Raw genomic sequence first — 26,384 nt, forward strand, 5'->3', positions numbered from 1 at the left:
TTAAATCCGATTTTAGATAACTGTTTAAATATTTATTGTCATTGAGGAATAAAACATCACGGAAATATATATTTTTTTAATAGCAATAATATGTAACAATTTGATGTATCACGATATAAAATTCGCGTTAAATTGGAATACATATTTCCTCTTTACAGTACTTTCATTGAAAGAGGCAATAAATTCTAATACCCTGTCATATTACGCTTGCCTTATTTTAATGATTAACAATACGTATATAAGCTAAACAACTTTTAATGCAAATGTACAAAAAAATGTCTCCGATATTCACATCAAAGCAAAATTGAGATAAATAGGAAGAAATCCTTACTTAGACATTATTTAAACAATTACTAATAGCATAAATAGTTAAAACTTTTACAATTTAGGCTGAACACCTGACTAACTTGCACAACCTTGACTATAAATAATCACGTATAACTAATTTACTTATAAACGAATATATATTTCACTATTCACTACAAGCTATAAATAGACACCTCTTTTGAGAATTGAGATCTTATTCACAGCGCACGTATTCGTACCACGGTAACTTACCACTTATTCTAATGTACTTTTATAGTAGGTATTTGTATAGTAATAGAAGTAGGTAAATAATTCTCTAACAAGTAAATTTTATATAAAATATAACGAGAGAGTAAATGTTATTCATTCAATATATTTTCACGGCTTCACTATGTGAACACTAGAGGGGCGCGCAACAAATGCACCAAGTGTTAATGGCACCGAGTAATATCACATCACGAGTGTCTTACAGAAGGCACGTCACATCGCGTGGCCCGCGTCGGCAGTCTTGAGAGCTTCGCGCAGGCGCATCGGCAGCTCGGGCACCCTGTATATGGGGTCGGTCAGCGGTGGCAACACTAGCGCGTCCACAGATTTCTCGTAACTCGTATACGACATGTACAACTGCGATATTTGGCTTATCTCTTCGTCAGTCATGGCCACTGCGCGCAGCTGTTTTCTGATGTCGACTGCGGTCGATTCGCCGCACTTTGAGCAAATCTCGTCTAGTATATAGGTTTTGGTCCGTTTCTTGGGCGCGTGCTTGCACGGCACGGGCTCGACGAACTTGTACTTCTTGGGTTTGAGAGGCCGGCGCGGACGGTCGTCGCCGTCGGAGAGCACCACCACGAGCCGCTTGGCGCCGTCCAGCGCGGCGGCGCGCGACACCGGCTCCCCGCCGCCGCTCATCAGGGCCTGGCACAGCTGCTCCGACGGGTTCTCGAAGTCGTAGTATATGCACCGGGACTCTGAACTGCTCTTGGTGTTGTTCTCTATGTGCAGACTGTATCTGAGTCGAATTTTCTTTGGACGGTTACTGTATTTCAGGTACACATGTATCGGTATGTCTATCGATGCGCACCCGGACTCTTGGATCTCGTAAGGTGGCTCTTGGAGAACTGAAAGAGAGAGCGAACGAGTTCATTATCTAGAAAATTGACATTATTTAAATCGATGACGAGCGCCGCTGGGCGCAGTAATGTCATCGAGATAATATTGTCATAGGTGGTTCGGGGTTGGCTTCGGGCTATCAACATGTTGATAACGGCGATCACATTACAATATTATTACACGCACATTGTTTACTCTCAATGTGAAGCTGTTATACTTTACACGTTTATTCTCAAAGGGGTAGATATTGATACAAAATGTGAAGCACATTTTCGTTCGTTGGTGTCACGGTAAGCAAGTTTATTAGCTTACGTGCCAATTCTAAGAAAGCTATTGTTTATCCAGACCTTCAGATCCGTAACAAATATTTGCGGATCAGGAAAAACATCTGTGGCAATCGGAACCGCGGCTTCGCATCAAAATTTCTGGTTTTTCCTGTTCAAAAGTTTGACCACACACTTGTGGTGGGAACGGGCCCTGACATCACGTGCAACATAATTTTGTATAATAAACAAGCACCACAGTTTAACGTTGGCATTCTTATATAAAATTAATGTACCGGTATATTTTTGTTTCCGATAGTGGCCATCTTAATCTCGGCACCACCCTGCCCTATACGGCAGCGTACGAAAACTGAAGGTTCTATTTACATCATCTATGGCCCGACTGGTGTCATGCATCGTCAAGGACAAAAAAATATTGGTGCACACACTTCATCATATAAAAGTGGTAAATCAGCCCATTTTAGTTTGTCGGGTCAAATAAATTCGTAGTAAATCAAGATGAAGTCTGTAACTAATATACTTTGTTAAACAGAAGTTAGAAACCCAATCAGGCAGCACGAGGTATAAGGTCTACCACTCCGTCACACGAGCATACTGAGCGGCTAATTTGCCTTGGGTCAGGATTTTCTTTGTCCTAGGGACATGATATTCTATAGGATTCATCGAATACGGAACATCAATTGATTGTAAGATAGCCATATAAAACGGGACTGGACGCAGCAGCGGATTGCTTAGGATGGATGATGATGATAACTGGAAAGGTCCTTGCCTCTTTTGGGATAGACAAACGCCGTTGGTGGATGGAGGTGGAAGACGACCTTGTGCACGAAGGCGCTGATGTCGTGACCGCTGGCGCCACGCACCCACACCCGCCAGTCCAGAGCAAGCGCCCGGCCAAGCGCGGATCGCCGCGGTTCGCACTCGTGACCAACCTCTAGCCATATGCGTACGCACATCTGAAACAAATATATTTATTGATGAATAAATTTTTCTCTTTGATCTCATGGGCAACAGATATAGGCTGTAGATTAAGAGCTCCTGAGTCCGAATCCTGGTGAAATTTTCCGTGTTATTTCGATTTGCATGGATTATCTAGAACAGGTCAGATCCCCGATCGTGTTTTTACGATCCAACATACATACTTGATAAAATGTGTTGCGCCGACGCCACATTGGGATTAGAGCAAAAGGAAAGAGAGCATGAACATAGAGATGCGTCGTCGGGGATATCGTAGGTAAATAAGAACTGAACAATATATTTTTCGGGGTGGGGAGATAGAAAGGGATAACTTTCGTTTCACCGTTAGCCAATCAGTCACTGTTTCAACCGATATGAAGCATGCTGACCTTTGGTTAGCACGGTGTTAAACAGACGGTGACAAAAATTGAGTAAATCCGATCGTCATACGGATTTTTCAAAATAAATATAAGCTGCCAAAGCAGCAATAATGTATAAAACAGTCTTTAACAAAAAATATATTATTATTGTCTAGACAATACCTACTGTAGATTTTATCGTACACTTTATCTTTAAATTAGCATTTCGCGTGTGATTTCGGCATTTTATAACTACCTATTGTATAGCTCGTCATGTTTTGTGTTGCAATATGAAATCAAATAATTATTTTTACGTGGTAACTTTGTGCCATTATAGGTTTTTACATCGTATTTGTAAAGTTGTTTAGTCTATAGAAATGTCTAAAATTTACTCCTTGGAATTAAATTAAAAAATGTAGTGACTTGGGTAGTCTGCTCCGAATGGATTGATACTACTGTATGGCAATGTGAAGCTACCAGTCGCGACCAACCTTAGCAAGGCCTAATTTAGTTGTAAACCAAATACCGTTAAAGTGAACGTCAAATTCCTAATTTAGTCTGTTAATGTCATTTTTTTATCCTTCAATTTAGTCACTTCTATTCTGGTTCAATTTATTTTGGGTTATCAAGGAAATGTAAAAATTAACGCTATTCATTCAACCTGATATGATCGAGTCTGAATTAAATTATTTGTTTTTACGATTTCTTTACGATTCTCGATTACAGCAACTCACGAAGATGATTGTAACAAAATTATGAATATTGTAAAGTAAAACAATTTTCTTATTATGACTTTATTTTCTTATATAGTCATAATTAATTATTTATTTGTCGACATACATAACATCACGCATTTTATCCCCGAAGGGGTATGCAGAGGCGCAACTAGGGCACCCACTTTTCGCCAAGTATGTTCCGTCCCATGATGTGATAGGGGGCGAGCCTATCGTCATATCGGGCACAAATTCCAGACTCCGGGCTGATACTGAGCAGAAAAACCCAAATATCACTTTGCCCGACCCGGGATTCGAACCCAGGACCTCAGAGCGCTATTGTACCGGACATGCAATACAACTACGCCACCGAGGCAGCTTTATTTGTCGACATGGTGCTTCAAAAACCATTCTCGGTTTTTATTGCCTTGCATTTACGAATACGATCCGCTCAATCAATAACAAGTAAAAACCCTTGTGAACAGGGTCCTTTTGACATTGCAATGATAAATGAAATATATTACATATCTATATAAAAAAAAAACGAATAAAATAAATATCAATAAAAAGTAATTTTACTTTTACACGTCCTAATGTCATTACTACTACTCTAAGAGAACTCATAGCACTAACAACATCCCGCTTTCAGTAAGAAATACAGTCATGCACACGCCATATTCGCACTAGCCCATATATTATCGGAATGTTTGCCGGCAAACATGACAGCTACACGACAGTTACATGACATTACGCGTGTCACGGGAAAATAACATTATGTAGTAAATAATGAATGGGCTAGACTACAAAATCATCAAAAAATCAGCAATCAAAGCTGGGCTTTATGCTGATAAAGTACTCAGAAATATGAGTACGTGTTTTCATTTTATGCGATGACAAAGTGACCCTATATGCCATATTGATTTAAATTATAATTTAGGTAAGTATTAGATGTAAAAAATAACCTTTAGGCAACAAAGTGTAAATCCTATATATATATAGATATTACTTAATACTTCAAGCAACTAACATCTTTAAGATATTTATTTTTCTTATTTCTTGTTAACAAAATATGGTCAAAGACGTTCGCCTGTAATAGGCATACATATTTGAAATTATATAGTGTTTAACAACACACATATGACATGTTATATGTTTTGCTATTATTGTAACAAACTAAAAAAAAATATTTAGTAAAATCGTGATGACAAATTGCAGAAAAACGAATGCATTTTAATGGATCCAAATCAATGCAAAAGATAAAATAAGATTACATGAATTAAGATCGTTGATATAAGATCTTATCGCTGTTATCAGGAAAAGTAAACAGAGATTAGATTTAATGCTAAAATTTTAATGTGTTTACATGATGAAATCTTAAAATTATTATTCTTATGTAAATTTTGAATAAAGTTCAAAGAATTGTAGATTACAAACTTAATATTTATTTTGGATATAAACAGCAAATAAATTCCGTTCAAGAGCTGCGGAGCGACATTTCAAACATGGTCCTATGAATTTTTCAAGTGGTCCACCTTATTTGCAAGTTTAAAATAAACATTAGACATGTATATTTTTATTGATATTTGTTATTCATTCTGCCAAAATAACTTGGTTAACCAGCATAATATTTTTAAAAATATAGAATATCCTTTTTTGTACAACCGGAAACGAAGCCAGACGCTTATAGCAATACAAGTTGATCTCGGAAGAATAAGGCACTGTGTCACACCTTTATAAAAACTGTACTACCACAGAACACCCTACTGTACTATGTTCTTTAGTCGTCATTTCTAGTTTCAAGGCTTTTGATATCCCGCCATTTCATCTACAAAGGCCGTAGATCAATCCCATATACATTTTCTATTAGTGTTAACGATAGTACAAAGGCATTCCGCTTATGGCTCCAGGTATGCTTCCCCGATAATTTTGATTATTATTAATAGCATTAGTTCTCAAAATGAACTGTTTGAAACTGGTATTAAATAATATCTATACAATGAAGCGTCTATCCGTGTATAAAAGCAGATAAAAACTGCGCGTTACGTCAAGTTAAATAATTCGGCCTTGACCGTGAATTGAGATTGGTAGCGTATTGTCGTTTAGATTCGGTACATTACGTATCCAAGTATTATCGATTGAGTGAAAATATTGATAGATATCGCTGTCTCCATGTATGTATTTAATGGAACGTCTTTTTGCTTTATTGCGTCTTTAGTTTGTTAATCTGACGTATGGGTCCGAAATGGGCCGGGAAAAAAATATCTTTTTGGATTTCAATTTATGTATAATTTATGTTTCGGCGAGGTTTGAGTACCCCCGTATGTATTTTGGTAAGCATATAGGTCCAACTGGAAGTCTACATTTTGGTATAATATGTGATAAATAATAACCTAGTCATAAAATAAAAATGGAACAAGAAACACTACCGCGGAATGAAGTGCGAAAATATATAGTTATACTAGAATTTTACTATACATATATTTACGAATGCAAAAAATTGTAAAATGTTTTGAAATCTGTATGTTTGTTATAAGTAAAAGTAGAAAAAACAACAGATTTAGATGAAATTTGGCACATGGGTAGACGGTATCCTGGATTAACACATAAGCTACTTTTTATTCCGGTAATTTGCACGTGAAATAATGTTTTTTTTAGATGGTGCCAGCGTCGCACGCTGTTCTAGGGTCTTTTGTACCGAAAGCTATTCAATACGCAATCGAAACCGCGAACAACACTTAGTAATTTATATAAATTTGCATTGTTGGATTCATTATTTAAATACTATATAAAAATTATATGGACACAAAACTTTACCTTTAATTTGCCGAGTTCAACAAATAACAATATAAATCTTGTCAAATGTATTCATTATTCAAATTGACACAACGATGTGTATGCCAGCCGTGTGCAATAAAGAGTTTTGTTTCACTGGCTGTTTTTTATTAAAAAATATAATATATATTTCACGGAATCCGTAACGAAATCGCATATTGAATTTATATGCATCAGCGATATTAAATTACGGTTCAAGTGCAGTTATTTCGCAAACTATAAGTGCCCTGCCCTGTATGTACCCATAAGTTCATTGGTTTGTGAAGCTAATATGCAAGCATTCATATGTTTGGTTTATTTCAATAAAATACAATGAGAAAAAAATATAAAAATAATGGTCATTATTGGACGTCATCAAATATTAAAATACTACAGAGTTAAAAATAAATGTTCATACGGGAATTAAAGTTGTTAAAGACATTATTTCATAGATATTGACAAATTACAATCAATCATGTACGGATTTTTTATTTTTTAAAGGGCACTAATACTGATACAACGTAAAATCACGATGTTACGCTAGACTTCTTTATTTGGAAAATTGCCAAAATATCAAGTATTTGCAACAATTATATTAATCTTACATTTGACCGTTTCTAGTTTTACGGAACATTCATATAAAGAATATTTCCGCAACGCGAAATTCAAATATTTTAAATGTTTTATTTCTTAAAGTATGGTCACTTTAAGCCATAAAACAAAAATATGTACGGTCACAAAAACTTGTATTTATTACATAACCTACGACTTTCCTCATTGTGGTTCTTACCTACATCCTCTAACAGTTTTTTTAAATAAACGATCCCTATCTCAATCTTTAATCCGATTTCGAGAAAACCAATTAAAATGAATCACATCTTATCCGGAATACAAGTTTTAGTTTATAATTATGTTAAAAAAAATTAAGCTGTTTTGTATACAATGTGTACTCGATTATAACCTTACTAGCTTTTGCCCGCGGCTCTGCCCGCGTTATAAAGTTTTCAGGCTAAAGTTTTCCGTTATAAAAGTAGTAGTTTCCCGGGAGCCTATGTTCTTCCCAGGATCTCAAACTGTCTCCATACCAAATTTCATCTTAATAGTTTGGGTAGTTTTTTAGTGTAACACGTTCAGGCAGACAGATGCAGCGGGGGACTTTTGTTTTATAATATATTTTTTAGAAATTTTTAAGAGGAACAATCCCGTCATACATCATTGTTGCATAACTTTAACCGTTTACGCAGCGCACGCAACGGAAGTTCTCATAACTAATAAATTGTCCCCGTTTTTGCAACATGTTTCATTACTGCTCCGCTCCTATTGGTCATAGCGTGACGATATATAACCTATAGCACTCCAGGAACAAAGGGCTATCCAACACAAAAATATTTTTTTAGTTCGAACCGGTAGTTCCTGAGATTAGCGATTACTGCTCCGCTCCTATTGGGTATAGCGTGATGATATATATAGCCTATAGCATTCCAGGAACAAAGGGCTACCCAACACAAAAGAATTATTCAGGACCCTTATTCTGTATGATAGTGTAAACGCGTAACGCGGCCGTGTCATGTTATCTTTGAGAAATGTGCGTGAAATGGTATTCTGTAAGCCAAATTTCTATAGTCCTAAACATGATGTGTTGTGTTACGTGCTTGTTACGCACTGTTAAAATAACGTGCGGGATAGAGAATAAGGGCCCAGTTCAAACTCCTAGTTTCTGAGATTAGCCATTACTGCTCCGCTCCTATTGGGTATAGCGTGATGATATATAGCCTATAGCACTCCACGAATAAAGGGCTATCCAACGCAAAAATATTTTTTCAGTTCGGACCGGTAGTTCCTGAGATTAGACATTACTGCTCCGCTCCTATTGGGTATAGCGTGATGATATATAGCCTATAGCACTCCACGAACAAAGGGCTATCCAACGCAAAAAGAATTTTTCAGTTTGGACCGGTAGTTCCTGAGATTAGCCATTACTGCTCCGCTCCTATTGGGTATAGCGTGATGATATATAGCCTATAGCACTCCACGAACAAAGGGCTATCCAACGCAAAAGAATATTTCTTTTTGGACCGGTAGTTCCTGAGATTAGCCATTACTGCTCCGCTCCTATTGGGTATAGCGTGATGATATATAGCCTATAGCACTCCATGAACATAGGGCTATCCAACGCAAAAAGAATTTTTCAGTTTGGACCTGTAGTTCCTGAGATTAGCGCGTTCAAACAAACAAACAAACAAACAAACAAACAAACAAACTCTTCAGCTTTATATAATAGTATAGATTTGTGTGTAATAAAAAATAATTCATTTGTAAGCTCTCAAAAAAACTATATTCTGATTGATCCATTTTTGAGTTACATCGAAAATAGCGATTAAGACCGTTTATTGAAAATGGAAGGCGACAGGAATAGAGTTATATGAACCCTTCACCACAGCAACGATTTATTACCAATTGGTAATAACTTTCAGAGCACAAATTTGGACTTGATATTCGGCCTATAACTATACTGTTTAATGTCTTTGCTAATACTACAATATTATTAATCATTCGCTGTCATACCTCCGTAGCAACAGCTCAATCTATTTTAAATCACTAGCAAGTGATCTATTTCCACACCGTCAAACATTTATTCCGCTGCCGTGTTTTCCCTGGATACGAGTCAAGGGAAACGGGAACAATTGTACAGTTATTGTCAATCTTTATTGCCTGAATTTGAAGCGACGACGTCGTGGCTTTTGTCAGACTATAATAACTGACTTCATGCCGGCCATAAAATTTGACGTGGAAAAGCCTTATTGAATTTTATGTTAAGTACACAATTAATATGTATAATATGAAGTTTATTTACTTGGCATGGCAACAGGGCTATTGAATCTACTATTAATACCATACTGTCTGAATATAATCAACGAGTGAAGTTTCTCACGGTCATTAGAACTATGCCGGCCTGTCTTATTGCATTTGCAGCGTACACCAGATAACCCTGGAACGCAATTCGTCGATACGAGACTATGGCAGGTGTCATGGTTGTTTTCAGGTCGGTTACATATCGTGTACCCTTCCCCTAGCTAAACATCAATTTGGTGTGAACTGTTACGGTTATACGGATACGTACGCCGTACAGTACAGTTGGCCTTAAATAACCAATCTCTTTGTCGACTCGTAGATTGCAAGTTGAGTAACAATCAGCGTTATGATTGATCTATTAAGGTATTAAATGTACACAAATATTTTACGACAGCGGTCGGTTTGTAGAAGTGTCTTCACTATTTTCCTAGTACTAATTCGACACGTTTTTACAAGATATGAACAGGGAAATATGTATTTAGTTAATAGAGTACGATTTGCTCTAATTATTTGTATGTTTTTACAATTCACATGTATCTCATTTTTTGTTTCAAAGCCTTTTTGACTAATAACTTTCTTCTGATGTCATGTGAAGGTGGTCTTCCTCAATTCAGGGGACGAATAATTAACAATATACTTTTTAATGCTCACCTACGTTGTAATAGAAACTATTGTAAAACTATTGTATTATTTCTTGGGTGTTGTCCGTCATTATTAATAGTAAATAATCTTTTTCAGTATAAACATTTGTAACTCCATAATTATAGATATTAAGACTCGTTCGTATACATCAAAACCAGTTCAGTAATTTGTTGATAAACAATTCGCATTATTTAACTGATTATAGAATTAACCCGAGAGTGCTTGGTAGGAAACACACTGCTCGGTAAATGTATGTCTTAAGGTGGATTGATGCTGTCCTTGGCAAGAATTTCGTTGATTTAACTATTAGCGTTTAGTATAACTAAATCGGTAAACAAACAGTATAACTGTTTGTTTTTTAAATACTATAAAAAAATTAACACAAAAGTATATTCCCATCATAAAGTAATTTTAAAACAACAAATTATCTTTAGCTATTAATGGAATACCTCACGTATTGTATTTCGCACGATATAAAACACATATAATAATATAGATAACTCGTGTAGTTTGCCAAAACACAGAAGTTCAATGCAATTTAAGAACAATAGCTGAAATCCACATACATGCGACTTACCGCCATTTACAATGAACTATCTCAATCGCTTTTTCGATCTATCTCAAAAATGGACCAATCAGAATGCAAAATATTTTTTTTGCCACAAAATGAAAAATTATTGACATATACAAAACGCTCAATAAGAAAGCTCTAGTATTATAAAATTTATCTTATTTTTCACTTTAAACGTCTCTCCTGTAAAGTTGACTTTTTCAAGTTAGCGTAGTGTTAATTGCAGCTGTCGAAATAAGTTATTTTAATTGGTTTATTCTCGAAATCGGATTGAAAATTGAGATTGAGATCGTTTATTGAAAACAATATCGATCTTTAATTTTCGACGGTTTGATGAGTCAGTCATTTAAGTAATTAGCTTTTATATTATTAAAGGGGTCAAGGAGCTTAGATAAGCAATTAATAATAAACATAAAAAAATATATCTTCTTGATCTTAACCCTGAACAGCTGTTAGATAGAATCTAATAGTGACCCACAGCTTATATCCGCTTCGTGGTGCGATAACGTATCGCCATAGCGAGCAAAAATTCCAATCATGGACAACTTAAATCAGAAAACAATTAAGAGCGTTTACGTGCCGCGCGTGAAGTCAATTATAGGTAATTCTTCGCAAAATTCACTCACACAGAGCCGTTGCGTAGCTGTGTGCGTAGAGTTAGCGCGTCGGCTATCTTTATAGTCAGACCAACCAATTTTGATCTTTTCGCTTTAATTATCTAATTGGAATGTAACTTATGACTTATGAATTTATGATAAATGAAGAATTCTATTATTAAATATATAAGAATTCATCATGAAATAGTTTATATGTATCAATTTCTAGTTATAAAAAAAATAAACATTTTTAACAAATTTTAACGGCAATTTTACAAATTGTTATTTTCACTTTTTAAATGCAAATGATTAAAAATTTAAGCATTTGCATTTAGAAAAATACCCTTTAGTAAAGTGGAGTTCATCATGAAGTCGAAAGATAGGCACCAGAACTCCGTAAACAGACAATAAATCAGGAAAATTACTATGCTACGATGTTTATAATGGACCACATAATTACTCCATAGATCTGCAGTTTTTAATATTTAGCGTATTGAAAGTTTAAATTAAGTCATTAGAAATTACATATTGGAATTTATATTTTGAGTGAGAAGGTGTATGTAATGAGATGTCATTTTTAGGTGTATAACTAAAAAGTGAGAAATAAAAGACTTCTTTTTTCGGAAGTTGGTTATATTTTTTTGGATAGTTTTTTTTTTTTTTTAATAGGTATTGCTTCTCAGTGACATCGATCATCAATCATCGATCGATTGTACATCCATGTATAAAAATTTACCAGTTTTGTATCCATAGTTTTGCATAATATTTGCGACACACGACGAAGCAAAATAGTTGGTTCTGTACTTTTTTTTGACCATAAATCGTAATCAGTTTAATAAATGTTTCAAATAAATATTACTAGTCATTGACTAATAAGGGAACTTATAACAATAACCTATTTTCTCATTGCATTCAACAAAATAAGCAAGTAATACACAAACGAAAATCTATACTGATATATAAAACTGAACAGTTTGCTTGTTTGTTGAACTCGCTAATCTACTAAACCAATTTTTTTTTCGCTAATAAAAGCTACATTACTCCTTAGTGCTTACTTTTAATGCCGTGAAAATATTTATCCCGCAAAACTGTTTGACACGGGCGGAGCCGCAGACAAAAGCTAACAGCATCAGCATTAGACAGGTCCGTTACAATGTCACAAAGATAAATTGTAACCCATTAAAATAATTATCTACACACTGACAACAGAACCTGCTGCGCATTGCAGCCATTCGGTCTGATATCACGTACTAGAGGCACGTGCGGCTCGATTCGATATTTCACTAACCGCTCTAGGTCACACTGATTAAGACAGCCGATTCTAGCTAAAATTTACAAGTGACAAGTGAGATTTCCGGGTTGACGGTTTTTTATATAATCAATCTAATTTGCGATAAGCCTGGATTTTACGCATTAAGGATATTGCTATTTATAGTTTTTTTTTATTGGAATGAATGACTATACAAACAAGTTACTCGTTTAAATTCTTATTTAGATACATGCCGAGTACAGACGAATAGTTGTATACGAGTGTGTAAACACCTTATTATGGGTTATTCGTTATTCAAAATTCATACGGATATTCATTCGCCAAGTTATTAGGAAAATTATTCGCCAAGAGTCTAAATCAAGTATACGCCAAGATAGCTTATAAAACAATAGGAAGACCAATATTGTATTACAACGTTATAGAATTTGAATAGCGGTAAGCTACGTTTGTCCTTATAAGATACTCTATATTAATAGTATATACTCTAATATCTTCCCAACTTGGAAAAAACAGTAAGTTGAGTGCCTACTTAGTATTACAACTTAGGCCCTAAGTTGTATTACAACTTATAGTTTTACCCCCTTATTCACAGACGTTATTTATCTAAGGATGGAGCATTGCTGTGATAACAAGCCTGTTTCTCACTGCTGACAGCATGGCAGCCTTCGTATCGAGTAGATATTGAGATACAACTTGAATCTAGTTGGCTGTCAGATAAACAAAGCTGAACAAACAGCAAGCCGTTAGATAAACAAAGCTGAGAAACAGATTTGTTATCACAGCAATGTTCCATCCTTAGATAAATAACGTCTATGAATAAGATGGTTAATGTTTGGCAGGGACGAAGAGTCTTCACTTTCTCAGGCTTCACTTTCATAATGAACATTCTAATTATCTTAAGAATGTTTGTAGACCGCATTTGTGCATATTAGTACCTATATGTTGTGTCTGATTCCCTTTCGGAACATTTCACCCTTCGTCACTGATGTGTGGTTTATTTCTTATGTCTGTGACTAATAAAATATTTTTCTTTCCTTCTTCTTTACTTAACGCTGTTTAGTGGTTAAACAGGTGTCTAAAGAATACGGGGATTCCTGTACAGACTCAAATACAATTTACAATACACCTACTTAACAAAGAAACTACAGCAAGTTAAAAAACATAGTGATTGACATACCTTGCTTTGATTTGCAACTGTTGAGAGCCCCTAAATTTTCTTTATTCGAAGGATTAAAATTTTCTGATGGCGACGGTCACAAATACTCAACAGTTCGTACTGACGGTCGCTGAAACCGTAATTATCATCTATCCCTATTGCTTATCATTTGATTAGTTTCATACATTGAAGTTATTAAAAAAGTTCATTTATTAGTCACAGCAATAGATTCGAAGCGGATAATGACCGGTTATTGTAATTATTTTTATGCATTTTATCATAATGGTGATTTTAATCATTGATATGTATTGAAGACCGGTTATTTAAAAAGTAATTTTATGTTATTCGTAAACACTGATTCGTTCAAATATTTTTTTACGAGTAAATGACCTGCAAGTCATTTACGGAGTAAGCCGCCCAAGTCGTTTACGTGTTTTATAATTGTCAAGCGACAACTTACGAAAATTGATTATCTCGAACTAATGCTTCTCGAACTAATTCTTAAAAATATATTTTACAGATTGTCTAAACTTTAAAGCAATTTTGTATACACTTACACGTTAGGTATACATATATGTATGAGTACCTATTTATACAGCTGCATGACGAGACGTGCAGGCCATTTGCATTATTATAAGCGCCACTACCCACGCCCAAACATTTTAGAACTGACAAAACGTGACCGGTGGCAACATACGAAAATTTATTATCTCGATCGAATGTTTTGAATACTTCAACTAATTTCACTTTTCTTATAACGTCTGTTTGTAATTATAGGTACGCATTATACAGTTTATATCGGTGAAGCATATAGAAAAAAAAAGTATTTTATTGTTTAATATTTCAACAAACAGTAAATCATATTCTGATAAATTGATAATGATTATTGAACTACGATTGCATGACGTTTCATCCACTTTATAAATATATTCTAAATAAGAACAAAATACATGTGGAATTAAGATCCTCCTACTTTTTTTGAAATCGGTTTATAATCTTTCACTAAAGGATCGGTTAGCTAATGCTGACACGTTCACAGTTTTCATACTAATGCATTTTACATAGTATATAAAAAACATCATATTATAAATGAAGGGATACATGATGCAAACAAAACGTCATACTATATTTTTTGACTTTATTGATGCATGAGCAATCCGTTGTCATGACGACTGGCGTATGTTTATTTACTTACATTACACATACACTACTTGTGAATGTGTTCTATGCGCCAACTATAGATAATCAACTTATTATAATTTACGTACAAAAAAGAAAAGAAATTGAGTTTGTTTATTGTGCCCTGTGTTTTACTAATATTCATCTACTTCGATTACATACCTATAAATATGAAAAAAAAGGTAAAATCTTGATATTGATGTTATTAATTGTATAACAGCAGGAAAAATGCATTGCGTACATAATTTATTATAATATCCAAATTATCCTTTATTCTTAAAGGAGATAAGATTTTAAAATATAAGAATTACAAGAATGTTTTAATTACTCATAATTATGCATTCAGCTTTAAAACGTCCGGTGTTGATAACATCAGTTCTCGCCTGCAACGTCGATAATCGAATCGGAATCGGGATTCGAACCCAGGATTTCAGCACAGTATACGTACTCTTACCACGTCTCGCCATTAGAACTACGCCGTTGAAGCAGTCAAAGAGACGTTTATAAATATTCTAAAGTCACCCATAGTGTATAGAAGACACATAGATCACGTTTGTATTCTGGTTTCCCACTTCCACGAAAACTAATACCTATTATCCTTTCTAACATTCAAGTTGCTACTCTAACAAAGCACTTGTGACGTATGAATCACTTCCACTTAGATAGAAGAGCAATTTATTATTCTGTATGGAATGGCATTAAAAATTCAAGCGATATTGGTTTTGAGATTTAAATCATGAATTCCATTTCATTGTCCAAAGTACAGTACAATTACATTGATCTTGTCAACATTATAGGCACTTAGTAAATAGTATGAAGCAGACATTCAAGATAATATCAAATGACTGCAAACATGAGTACATAAGCAAATGCATTCGTAAACATTTCTTGGAATTATTTTGCAATTCGGTTTATTATTTAATGCATTGTAAGTTTAGTAGTTAAAGCCATTATATCATTTGTGACGAGATTTGTGAGATACGACCTCTAAGAATACTCAATACGGAAGGAAACGAAGAAGAAGTAATGCTCTTCCACTAATTTGTTTCTCTATATAAGTTAGAAGCTAGATTGAAACGGCATTATCTTCCCTTGTCTCCTTTCCTGAGCGTCCGAAAACCATCAACGCTTATATTTTAAAAAACACATATGTATTCTGTTTTGTACAAATTGACGGTTGGCAGACTTAAGCGACATATTTTTAGTTGGTACTAGGTACAAAAACGTAGAAAAATGGGCTGATTCAGATATTCATAAAATTTAATGTCGCTTAAGTCAATCAGCCTGCCATCCATCGAAATACAAATGCATGAAGCTATAACTAGTCTAAACTAGTAATAGACGATTTATATATAGCAACAGGGCCTTAAATATTATGTCAATTTGTTGTGCCGGCTTTACGTAAGCGCCAAGCTGCCCAATATGAATTATAATACCGGTTTTTCTCGCGACACCAGCCACTCCAACATCTCTGTTAGTAAATTGAAAATAAATATTTTAATTTAATTTTCATAACCGACCCCAGAAGTCAAGCTGGCCCTAAATGTGAAAGCTTATAAAGAAATTTGGATGATTGTTAAAAGTTAACGTAAAAATAAAATTGGCTTGGACAAAATTTGGCACAGGGTTGCCAACTTATTGTACGAAAAATAAAGTATATTGAGATTGGAGAATTAAAGTAAATAGTGTAAAAGAAAAGAAACAGTATTTTTCTAAGTAATAATAACTATTCTTTAGAGTTTCTCCCACACATTAACAATATTAAAACGGGAAAAATTATTCCTTTTGAGAGCTTTCGTTGCGTAAACGGGTTAAAGTTATGCAACAATCATGTATGGCGGATAGTTCCTCTTAAAAAGTTCAAAAAAATATATTATAAAAAATAGTCCCCCGTTGCATTTGTCTGTCTTTCCTAATGTGATTAGTTCAAAACTACCCAAATGGATATGTATGAAATTTGATATGCAGATTGTTTAAAACCCTGCCGAAGGACATACGCAACTTTCTATCCTGGGAAAATATAGCGGGACTTTTATCTTGGAAAACTCTTTCACGCGAGTGAAGCCGCGGACAAAAGATAGTTTCAAATAAATAGCTCCGTATTTATTTACTTAATTATTAGAAGACAGCAGCAATGGCTCAGTTGGAAATGAAACGGATTGTTGAACACACACTACAACTTTTCGAGGTTACGTGCGTATTATTAATGTAGTAATTAGTGAACGACATTGATACTAGCGAAGAACATAGTATTTTATATACTTTTTTAAATAAAAAAGTAAACAGTATTCATAACCGAAAAAAAGAAATTGTTATTAACAGCTTAGTTAGCAACCCTACACATAGACAAAGTCATTGAATAATGTATAGGCTACTTTTTAACTCTTCTTATCTTTCTTACCCTGGAAAATTGCATAGAAAGTAGAAACAGAGCGAACAATTCCAAGCAGTAAAGGGCTACAAGGTACAAAAGCTGGTACATTTACTATCTTCTGGGAAACCAATGAATATCTTTAGTATCTTAATAATTATACATTGTACTTTAATACGATACTTATGCATTCTCGCATTCGTTATCTGCGAAGTATCACATACATAATTATGTTTTATGAATACACGAAGGTCATCACAGCTCGTGTCCATTATATTATGTAATTACAATTAACGTCCAACAATTATTATCATCGTTAATGATTACATCGCGGAGTTTTATGCAGATAATTATGTTAATTTAGATTCACGTGGTACGTGTTATTTACGTCCGTCCTAGCAGATTGTAAGATAACCTTTGGTCTAAACATAAATAAAAACGGACACTGCTGTAAAAGACCTAATCATGGACATTACAGCGATCCTATTTATAAAGTTCATAAAATATAATTTTATAAATGTATAATGTATGTAATATAGTTCATAAAACGTAGTTTCATTTATCACTCAAAGATTTTAAAATGCTACTACTAAATACTGATCTCAAATATATAGCTTTAATATTACTGCTTTCTTGTCAATGAGTGTTTTTTTTACACCAATGTGGGTGCGGTGTCAACACAGTTGTGTTCCAAACACTCCTTATCATAAGAAGGTAAAGTCTAATCAACATGATGGAGTTATAGTAACATTTTTCCTCAACCAACAGCAATGCGGGAAACGGAAAAAACGCGAGCATTTTAATGACATGGTTTGCCGCATTGTGGGTGCGTTGGCCAGACATTTGGTCGTCGATAGTCACAAGGGTTGACTCATTCTTGCACTGGTCGAGTTATATGTGGATCGGTGTCATATATGTATAATGTACCAATATTACTCATTTCATACATACTGATTTCAGACACGTCTTCAATGTTATTTAAATATAATAAAGATAGTAAGAAAAATAATAAAAAAATGGTTGACAAAGAATTCAAATTAGCTATTTTTTTATTTTTAATTGCTTTTCTAATATACCTCACTGCACAACTAGTGAAATGAATTTATATTTTTATGAGCAGAACATGTTCATTACTTACAAGCATCTTACAGATACTACACTGCATTGTGTGCCAAAGGGCCGAGAAGCGATGTAGTACATACATTGTACAGCATTTAATGCATATTGTATCAAGTAAAATAAATTTTAAATGTCGATAAAAACGTCTATTATTTTGTCGAGTAATTTTACGGTGTAACCAATTTTTAATAAAGTCTCATCATTATTTTTACACCTGTTTACACATACGGTTGATATAGAAAACATATAAAAGTTGAAGGGATGTTTCTTTCACGTTTTCTTGAAATGTACTTTTAATATAGTGTGAGTTATTACTGATTGTTTAAAGACGGTTAGTTAGAGCTGCGGTTGGAATAGATTATGTATTGAAAATTAAAGAAAGGAAAAATTACTGATAAATAAAAGGTTTTTTGGCAGCAATATTTATATTAACAACTAAAGATTTTTCGCTGCGTTTAATTAATCTTATAATACATTTATTATATCTTAAGATAATATACATATTAAGTATGTTAATGACATCCACAAGGGAGGGGTAAAATGGATCCTCTTTAATAATTATCGAATGATTTTTTGATACAAATTACAATTTTGACAGAGATAAAAAAATAATTTATTTATCTTATATCATCGAAAATAAATAGTAATTGGCCAGATAAAAGGCAGCAAATTAATTGCTGTGTGTTCCAAAAGTCATGCCCTTCGAACTGTGAGGATAATAAATATGTTTCTTATTCATGTACACGAACTTAACCTATAAGCACTTAAAATATGCGCTATAAAGTCAGCCTTGTTTATACCTACGATATAATAGACATGGATATGTCCGCCATATTATTTTTATAATTCTTGTTCCATATTTAAAATGATCGAAACACCGGCAGTAGTCCATTCATTTCTCTTCATATGCTGCATCAACTGGGACATGATTCAAATGGACAAGTGGGCTTTACAACCTATCCTAACCTATCCGTCAGAATCAACCTTAATTAAGAGTCCATGTGGCTGTCAAATCCCATAACCTCGCTCATATCGGTATGCAACACCGATTTATGCGATTTTTTTCATCTAAGCAGAGCGACCGACCAGTCTCTTCATTAGGATGGATCTTAAGTAATATAAGTATTATAAATGTGAAACATTGTTAAGATGCTAACATTTTATAATATGCTTAGATAATACCAGTAGTAATTAATAAGTAAATAGTTAAATATACTTTGCTGAAAACTCACATAGAACTAGCCTTCGAATAACTTATTAAATGATAATTTTATCCCGGTAAAGTGTTAGGTGCACGTTGCAGCTTTTATTCCCAGATTACTCGAAAAAAAAACTTAAAGCTAGCAAAAGTATCAATTTTACATAGCTCTCTTCACGTCTTTTATGAACTCATTCGCACCTTTCTTTCTGACCTGACAGAATCATTCTCAATAATAATAAAGACGTAATTTAAAGACAGTGTTAATAAAAGATCAGTCGTAGGGAATGAAGTATTGCAATCCTATTCGAAATGATAGGACGACAAAATATTTACTTTATTCGTATCAGTTATCACTCATTAATGATTTCTATTGATAACTTTATTAATGAAAAAACATGATACAGTTTTGTCTCTCTCTGTTACTTTACCCGTTTTACAATATACAAGTAAAAGTACTCATGTAGAGGGTGCTTATTTTTTCCATTTATTACGGATCGAAGCTGACACTAGCTTTTGTATTTGGTTGTCTTATATAACATATTTTGACGAATAGCCTTAACTTAGTATTGGAACAGGCCCATGAGGAAGAAGGTGACTTTTTTATTTTAAATTTGATTTTATTAATCTAAGTTCTGTCTTTTTCGTTTTTAACCTTTGAAAGTCCATGGCTGAACATAGACTGCTTAACAAATCGCTTCTAACAGGTTAGTCTATAAATGTTTAGAGAAGACCTATGTTCAAGTTAAGTCACTAAATTATCATTACTGTGGGTAATGAGGTAAGTATATAGCGCAATATATTGTATACCTTAGGAGTTTGGACGAATGGGTTCATTGTCAAGGTCTATCCAAATTTAATCAAAATACAATCAAAGGCTTCTGCGTTTAGTTCTAAAGTAAATCCAAACTTCTTAACTAACTCGCATTTATACTAAACTAGCTTTTGCTCACGGCTTTGCCCGTGTGAAGTAATTTTCCGGGATAAAAGTTCCGCTATATTTTTTCTCGGGGTCTTAAAATATCTCCACACCAAATTTCATCAAAATACGGTCAGCAGTTTTTGTTTTTGAGAAAATCGATAACATACCGACAGAAAAGTTGACTTTGTTTTATAATAATTATGTATAGACATTGGTAGCATATTGAGATACACAGAACATCAAAATAAACGGTAAATATTATTTTTGACGCTGAACTAATATGGCGTACGTGATTGGCGAGGTCATAATTTGCAATACAAGGAAGCTTCTATAATGTCCCAAAACCAGTTGTCGAGTTATTCGGTACAGACGGCCCGCGGCGAATTCTCAACTCTTTCCATTATAAATAATTATAATGAATCACGTATCGATGTAAAGAATTATTTTGTACACAAAAAAGCCGAAGTATGTTAATGAGTTTGTTTTTGAATGATGTATAATTAACGTCCTAAACTGGTTATTTTAAACATAACTGTACCTGAATTTTTGCCAAACACCATTAAATTTTCGTATTATGTAAAGCTGGTAGCTATTTTGATTTTGAGTGCCGCGGTGGCGTAGTTATTTTACGTTACGACTGCAGTGCTGAGGTCTCGGGTTCGATCTCCTAGTTGGGAAAAGTGATATTGGGTTTTTCTATTCAGTATCAGCGCGGAGTCTGGAATTTGTGCTCGATATGGCGATAGACCCGCCTCCTTACACACCATGGACGACATGCTTACTTGGGAAGTAGGTGCACTAGTTGTGACTCTGCCTACCCCGTCGGGGACAAAAGGCTGAGTGTGTCTAGTAACTATTTTACAATAAAGTCTAATATTATTACAAATCAATATTCATATAATATAGAATACATCTATAGGCAGAGAATAATGATGCGCCATCTGTATTGAATTTCACGAAGTAACTTCAATTGAGGCATCTAAAAAATTTGCTAAAACTCAAACATACATAAACATTCAATATACAAACATATAAATAAATGAGCAAACTCTCAGAAATCTGTCTCATGTGTATATTTAATTGCCACGGTCATTAAACCAATGACGTCATTATACCCACTTGAACATTATTGGTTTTGACGCTCCTGGTACAAGTAACGATTTTGACAATAACATTTCTAGTCACATCAGTGTAAATAATGGCTGTTTTGTTTTTAATCTTTATTGACATGAACTTACAGTTGAAAAATAACATAAATACGTATATGGTATTGTTTTAATAATTAGAATGTATGTAAATCTAATGACGTGCAATACCGTTAACACAATAAACATTTCAATTCAAATTTAGCTTCCATATTTCACCGGCATATTAAACCATTTTTGAACGGGTGTCGTCAAATCTTTACAGTCTTACTTATAAAAAAATCGCAAAGCTATGCTTAGTCAAAACCCGCCATCTTGCCTCTCAATAAGGTTTAAATTATGTATGAACCGGTGATATTTTTGACAGCTATTTAAGCAATTCTTAACCACATCTTAACGCTAAAACAAGTTTATAAGTAAGTCTGTTAATCGGGGTAATTCTGATCTGTATGATCATAGACGTTTAGCGTGTCTTTCTTTGGTCTTGCTTTTGGTATGTGCACGTGTATGATATTCGGTTAATCCCGAGTAACCGTAGTCAATCATCGATGATAAATGTCGTTTCATGCTGTCTATAAATTGCTTAAAAAAATCTGTATATTTACTTGAGTAAGGGAGGATAATTAGTTTTCTCTTGTTTACAATGCCTATTGTTATTAAATGAGTACTCGATAGTTATTTTAAATGCCCAATGCTGTTTATCTAGCGATAATGAGTAGTATCAATCGAAGAACGAGGTACGAACTACGGAAGGTTTGTACGTAAACATGTTTTTGAAAAAAATATTTTCCAAAGTTCCAAACAAAGGTGTTCGTAATTGATGCCACGCCCATAAGATTAATAAGAAAATACTTTTTTAAGAATTGATGGATCATAATCTCGCCTACCCCAGTAGGATACAGGCGTGAGTTTATGTGTACTTATATGTAAGTCAGTATACAATCCAGTTCTGCAAAAGCCACAGGGAAGTCGTCATGGAGATAAATCCATTACACTAGGCAATCTGTGACACAACAGTTTTCCTTATTAACGTGTAATTGTATGAGGTTTCACGGAAATTGTGACATCACGGAGCATAACATATTTCTCTTTTATTCACTACCTATCAATATGGTGCATACGGATGATATAATGGGTACTGATATAACAATTAGCGTAAGTATTGATTGAGATGCATCTATTTAGTAAACATTTAAGTGGCGATAGAACGATTTTTTTGAATTGTATCACTCTATGGTGCTTTACCTTAACATGATACTAGATTTATTATCTAACTTTGACCCGTTGTTGCGCCCGCCTGTTACACCTTCTCTGAATAAAAGTCCCCATAGGATTTTTTTACGAATAAAAGTAACTTACATGTAAATCCAGGACATGGTCTGTCCGTTTCCAAATTTCATCGAAATCCGTTCAGCGGCATAGATGCGTTTACTTTTAACTTTCAAACATATCTATAAACTTTCGTATTTATTAATACCTAATACTAAGATCATGCATATTATTAATAAAACATGCAAATTTAGTTTTTTCTTATATTTGCCGACATAATACTTATAGATTCACGTGTTTTACGTCCTTTAGAAAAAAAAGATTTGCACGAATAAATTGCTGTCATTTATCTCTGTCAATGTTTTTATGTACTAAATCTTATTGGATACAATTAAGGACTTGTGTTGCACCATGCATTAAGCCCGAAAATTAATACCTAGTTGTGTGTGTATTTCAGCTAATGAAGTTAATATTTTTGGAAGTCGCTATTTAGATACAAATATTTAAATGTTTTAAACATTAGTCATCTTACAAGAATCTCTTATCAATAACCCACATTTAATATCAGTCATTTCATACGACATTATGTCGCGTGGTTGACCTATTTTGAATTATTCTCAACACATTTTAGCAACTGCGTCGCCGCGTCGCGCAGCGCGTGACGTCATTATACCCACAGCATGTATGAAACAGAAATACTGTTTCTTGTGTCTATACCAAAGACAATAAGTGTACATTATTATGTACAATCGACTGTATTACCTGTTTAAATATTTGACATATCAACTCCACATTTCCATGTGATTGCAGTTTGATAAGATAAAATTTTAATGACAAAACGCCAAGACAACCCACGTGTATATTCTAGTGTCAAGATTAGTCTCATTAGAAATGTAAATTTTTAGATAAGAAAGTACCTTATTGGTGTCTATGAATAATAACCAGTAATAAATGGAATAAGTCGAAAATAGTTTGTCTTATATATGGTTAAGTACTATGAAATGACTATGATGTACAGCCGAGTCCGAATATAATGTCGATCGACGAAAAATTGTTCCTTAGGTAGCCACAAGAAATATACTTAAGTACTGGTTTGATTTATAGATATGTTACTTAAACGCTCTACTAAAAGACTACTATGAATTTTATAAGTGTGCTGTTTACGTACTGACTACTCGACTTTGTTAATTACAAACGCAAGACACGCCTCCTGATCTGCATAAATACGTGTATAGTTATTTACTAAACAGGTTTATTTATATACAGAACGTATGTAACCAACAAAGTAATGCAACGAGGGGAAAATCAAGTTAAAAAATACATCAGTCGCAGCGTTCGTTTACCTGTCTCGCATATTCAGATTTCTGGCACAATATTTTATGTCCTTTAACCCCAGTGGGTAATTTATTGTCGATTAGACAGTGCGTGTCTGCCGCATGCCGAGCGTCATGCATGGACAGCACCGTTCTTCATTTTCATGGCAATTTCTGTAATTCACGGTCAATATTCGCATTCGGGCGATAACACTTCCAAATAATTCCAAAGTAAAAAGCATTATTTACCTTATTCCCACGCAATAAAGCTCAAGTTGGCACGTACACATTTGACAGATGATCGTAATCAACCAACAATAAATCACCGTTCACACCACTGCACCACATAATCGTCGTCGAACACTCACCGGCTTATCATGATGTAACAGAGGACCTTCAGTCATTTTCTAAAATGTGATAAAACCGCCGTTGTCCGTGCGGCGGCGGCTGACATCTGCAACAAGAGGCCACCGAGGTCATAGGTGCTGTTGACTAGGCGAGGAGTTCGCATCACGGGCGATGAGGAACGCAGCTCACTTGTGCTGTGTAGGTTGTGAACGATGATGCATGAAGGCAGCTCTGGGTTCCCGGGCGGGAAATCAAGCTCGCAGCATGTCTGACAAGGAATCACCGGCGAGGTTTGTTTATCACTGAATCACCGAGTGATTGGAGGCCGCGGGCGGGAGGCGCGGCGCGCGGAATGACGGGCTGGCACTGTGACGTGAGCACTGCCGAGTGCCGGCGGGCGACGGGCGCTCCGCCCCTCGCGCAGCGCGCGCCGCTCACCAGAGACCAATAAACTAGAGAGACGGTTAACTTCATACATTGATTTTAACACGATAAGGAAACCCACACTAGCATGCGTTCCATGTCTATATTATGTTATACAATTAATTCATGAATAGTTGGAACTCTCTTTCTTTCCCGTGTGAAAAACCTGTGACCCTTATTATTCTCACTTGCACGCAGGTTATGTTGAAAATTAAATATGGCCGTAGTACTAGAGACGTAGCCGTATTGAAAATCGATATTTTTCCGAATATACCGATTTTTAAATAATTAGGGATGTGCTTAGGCTGGTTTCATACTAATACAAAAAATCGGTTATCGGTTTTCTACAGTGAGTACACGGCGTAAATGTAGTGTCACGTGTTGACCCATTTAAAATATTGACAAATAAAATAAAACAACTTTTCTTATCTAAATATAAAGATTTATTAGTAATGTTTTCATTACTTTTCACGCCCAATTTACCATAATTTACCGATAGCCAGCGAAAATATTTTTTTACTTAAAATTGCAGTCCGTATAATTGCATTTTCTGTTCAATAAAATAAAATATAGGTAAACAAAGTTATTGCTGTACTTATGATACGTTTAAAACAAATCAAATAAATTAATGAACAAACAACTAAGGCACTACAGACGCTAAAATTTAAAAATAATTGATATATAAAGGATAAAAAAACGAAAGAAGTCAGCTCGAGCCGACAGGACAAAAGGTATATTATATAATCTTAATAAAATAAAAGGAATGCATCACGATCTCCGCCGTCGAAGAATACAATATAGGCCCCTACCTAGCTAACCCACCAGCCTTTCACTAGCTACCTAAGAGATGACTACCCGAAGAAGAAAGGCAGAAAGGAACTCCGGGCTTATTTTTTTGTCATCAATTACCACATTTTTTATAGATGTTGTATACAAAGTAGTCACATAGCTTATATAAGGTGGTGCACGGATTAAAAACATGGACTGGCATAAAGCAAATACATAAATAGTGCACACCGTTCAGCTGCTTACATTTACCAACATAATTTTAATTTTCATCATTACAATTCAATATTATAAAGGCAAATGCAACAACATGATTTTTTGGTTGTCATCCACTTATTAATATTTTGTCATATAAATCAACAATAACATACAAGACACAAAATTGGATTGCATATAAATTTAACAATAACAATTTACATAAAATTAAAAATAATGACAATACAATGACTGACTAGTGGCACATTTGTAAGAAAAATTACTACAAAGGACAAAAATGTTAGATATTTTATATTGAAAACATGATTTTAAATAAAAAGGTAAAAATAATATTTTTGTACATAGTAAATGAATAGAAATATGAACTATTTTGGAAACATAAACATTTTTATTTTACCGAGTTCAAGCATAATTATGCATATGAGATTTTAACAACGGCTTGCTTAACAGTTAGCAAAATGAAGATA

The 26,384-nt window shown here is 34.4% G+C and overlaps 1 protein-coding gene across 8 annotated transcripts; it reads right to left on the bottom strand.

Annotated features, from left to right (window-relative positions):
- Positions 1-61: 61 nt before the first annotated feature.
- Positions 62-25,126, bottom strand: LOC115442739 (protein ENL). 8 transcript variants are annotated; one of them, XM_030167889.2, is made up of 4 exons: positions 24,682-25,126; positions 24,513-24,598; positions 2,519-2,656; positions 62-1,424 (listed from the first exon to the last, which is right to left on the bottom strand). In XM_030167889.2, the coding sequence occupies exons 3-4, from the start codon at positions 2,640-2,642 to the stop codon at positions 787-789; spliced, it is 762 nt and encodes a 253-aa protein (XP_030023749.2). In that variant the 5' UTR covers positions 2,643-2,656; positions 24,513-24,598; positions 24,682-25,126; the 3' UTR covers positions 62-786. The 8 variants fall into 8 exon arrangements, with proteins under 8 accessions (XP_030023749.2, XP_030023747.1, XP_030023750.2 ...); XM_030167887.2 differs by having other exon boundaries at positions 2,470-2,656; XM_030167890.2 differs by having other exon boundaries at positions 24,394-24,598.
- Positions 25,127-26,384: the final 1,258 nt, after the last annotated feature.

This window comes from Manduca sexta, chromosome 8 (assembly GCF_014839805.1).
Source record: "Manduca sexta isolate Smith_Timp_Sample1 chromosome 8, JHU_Msex_v1.0, whole genome shotgun sequence".
Classification (NCBI taxonomy): Eukaryota; Metazoa; Arthropoda; class Insecta; order Lepidoptera; family Sphingidae; genus Manduca; species Manduca sexta.

What these genes read in the sequence shown, in the direction of transcription:
- LOC115442739 (XM_037436400.1), bottom strand. Translation starts at nt 24,285, where the DNA reads ATGCATGACGCTCGGCATGCGGCAGACACGCACTGTCTAATCGACAAT. An exon ending in AATCTGAATATGCGAGACAG is followed by an intron (nt 2,657 to 24,174) that starts GTAAACGAACGC and finishes TATTTGTTTCAG; the next exon opens with ATGTGCGTACGCATATGGCT. An exon ending in GTTTGTCTATCCCAAAAGAG is followed by an intron (nt 1,425 to 2,469) that starts GCAAGGACCTTT and finishes TCTCTCTTTCAG; the next exon opens with TTCTCCAAGAGCCACCTTAC.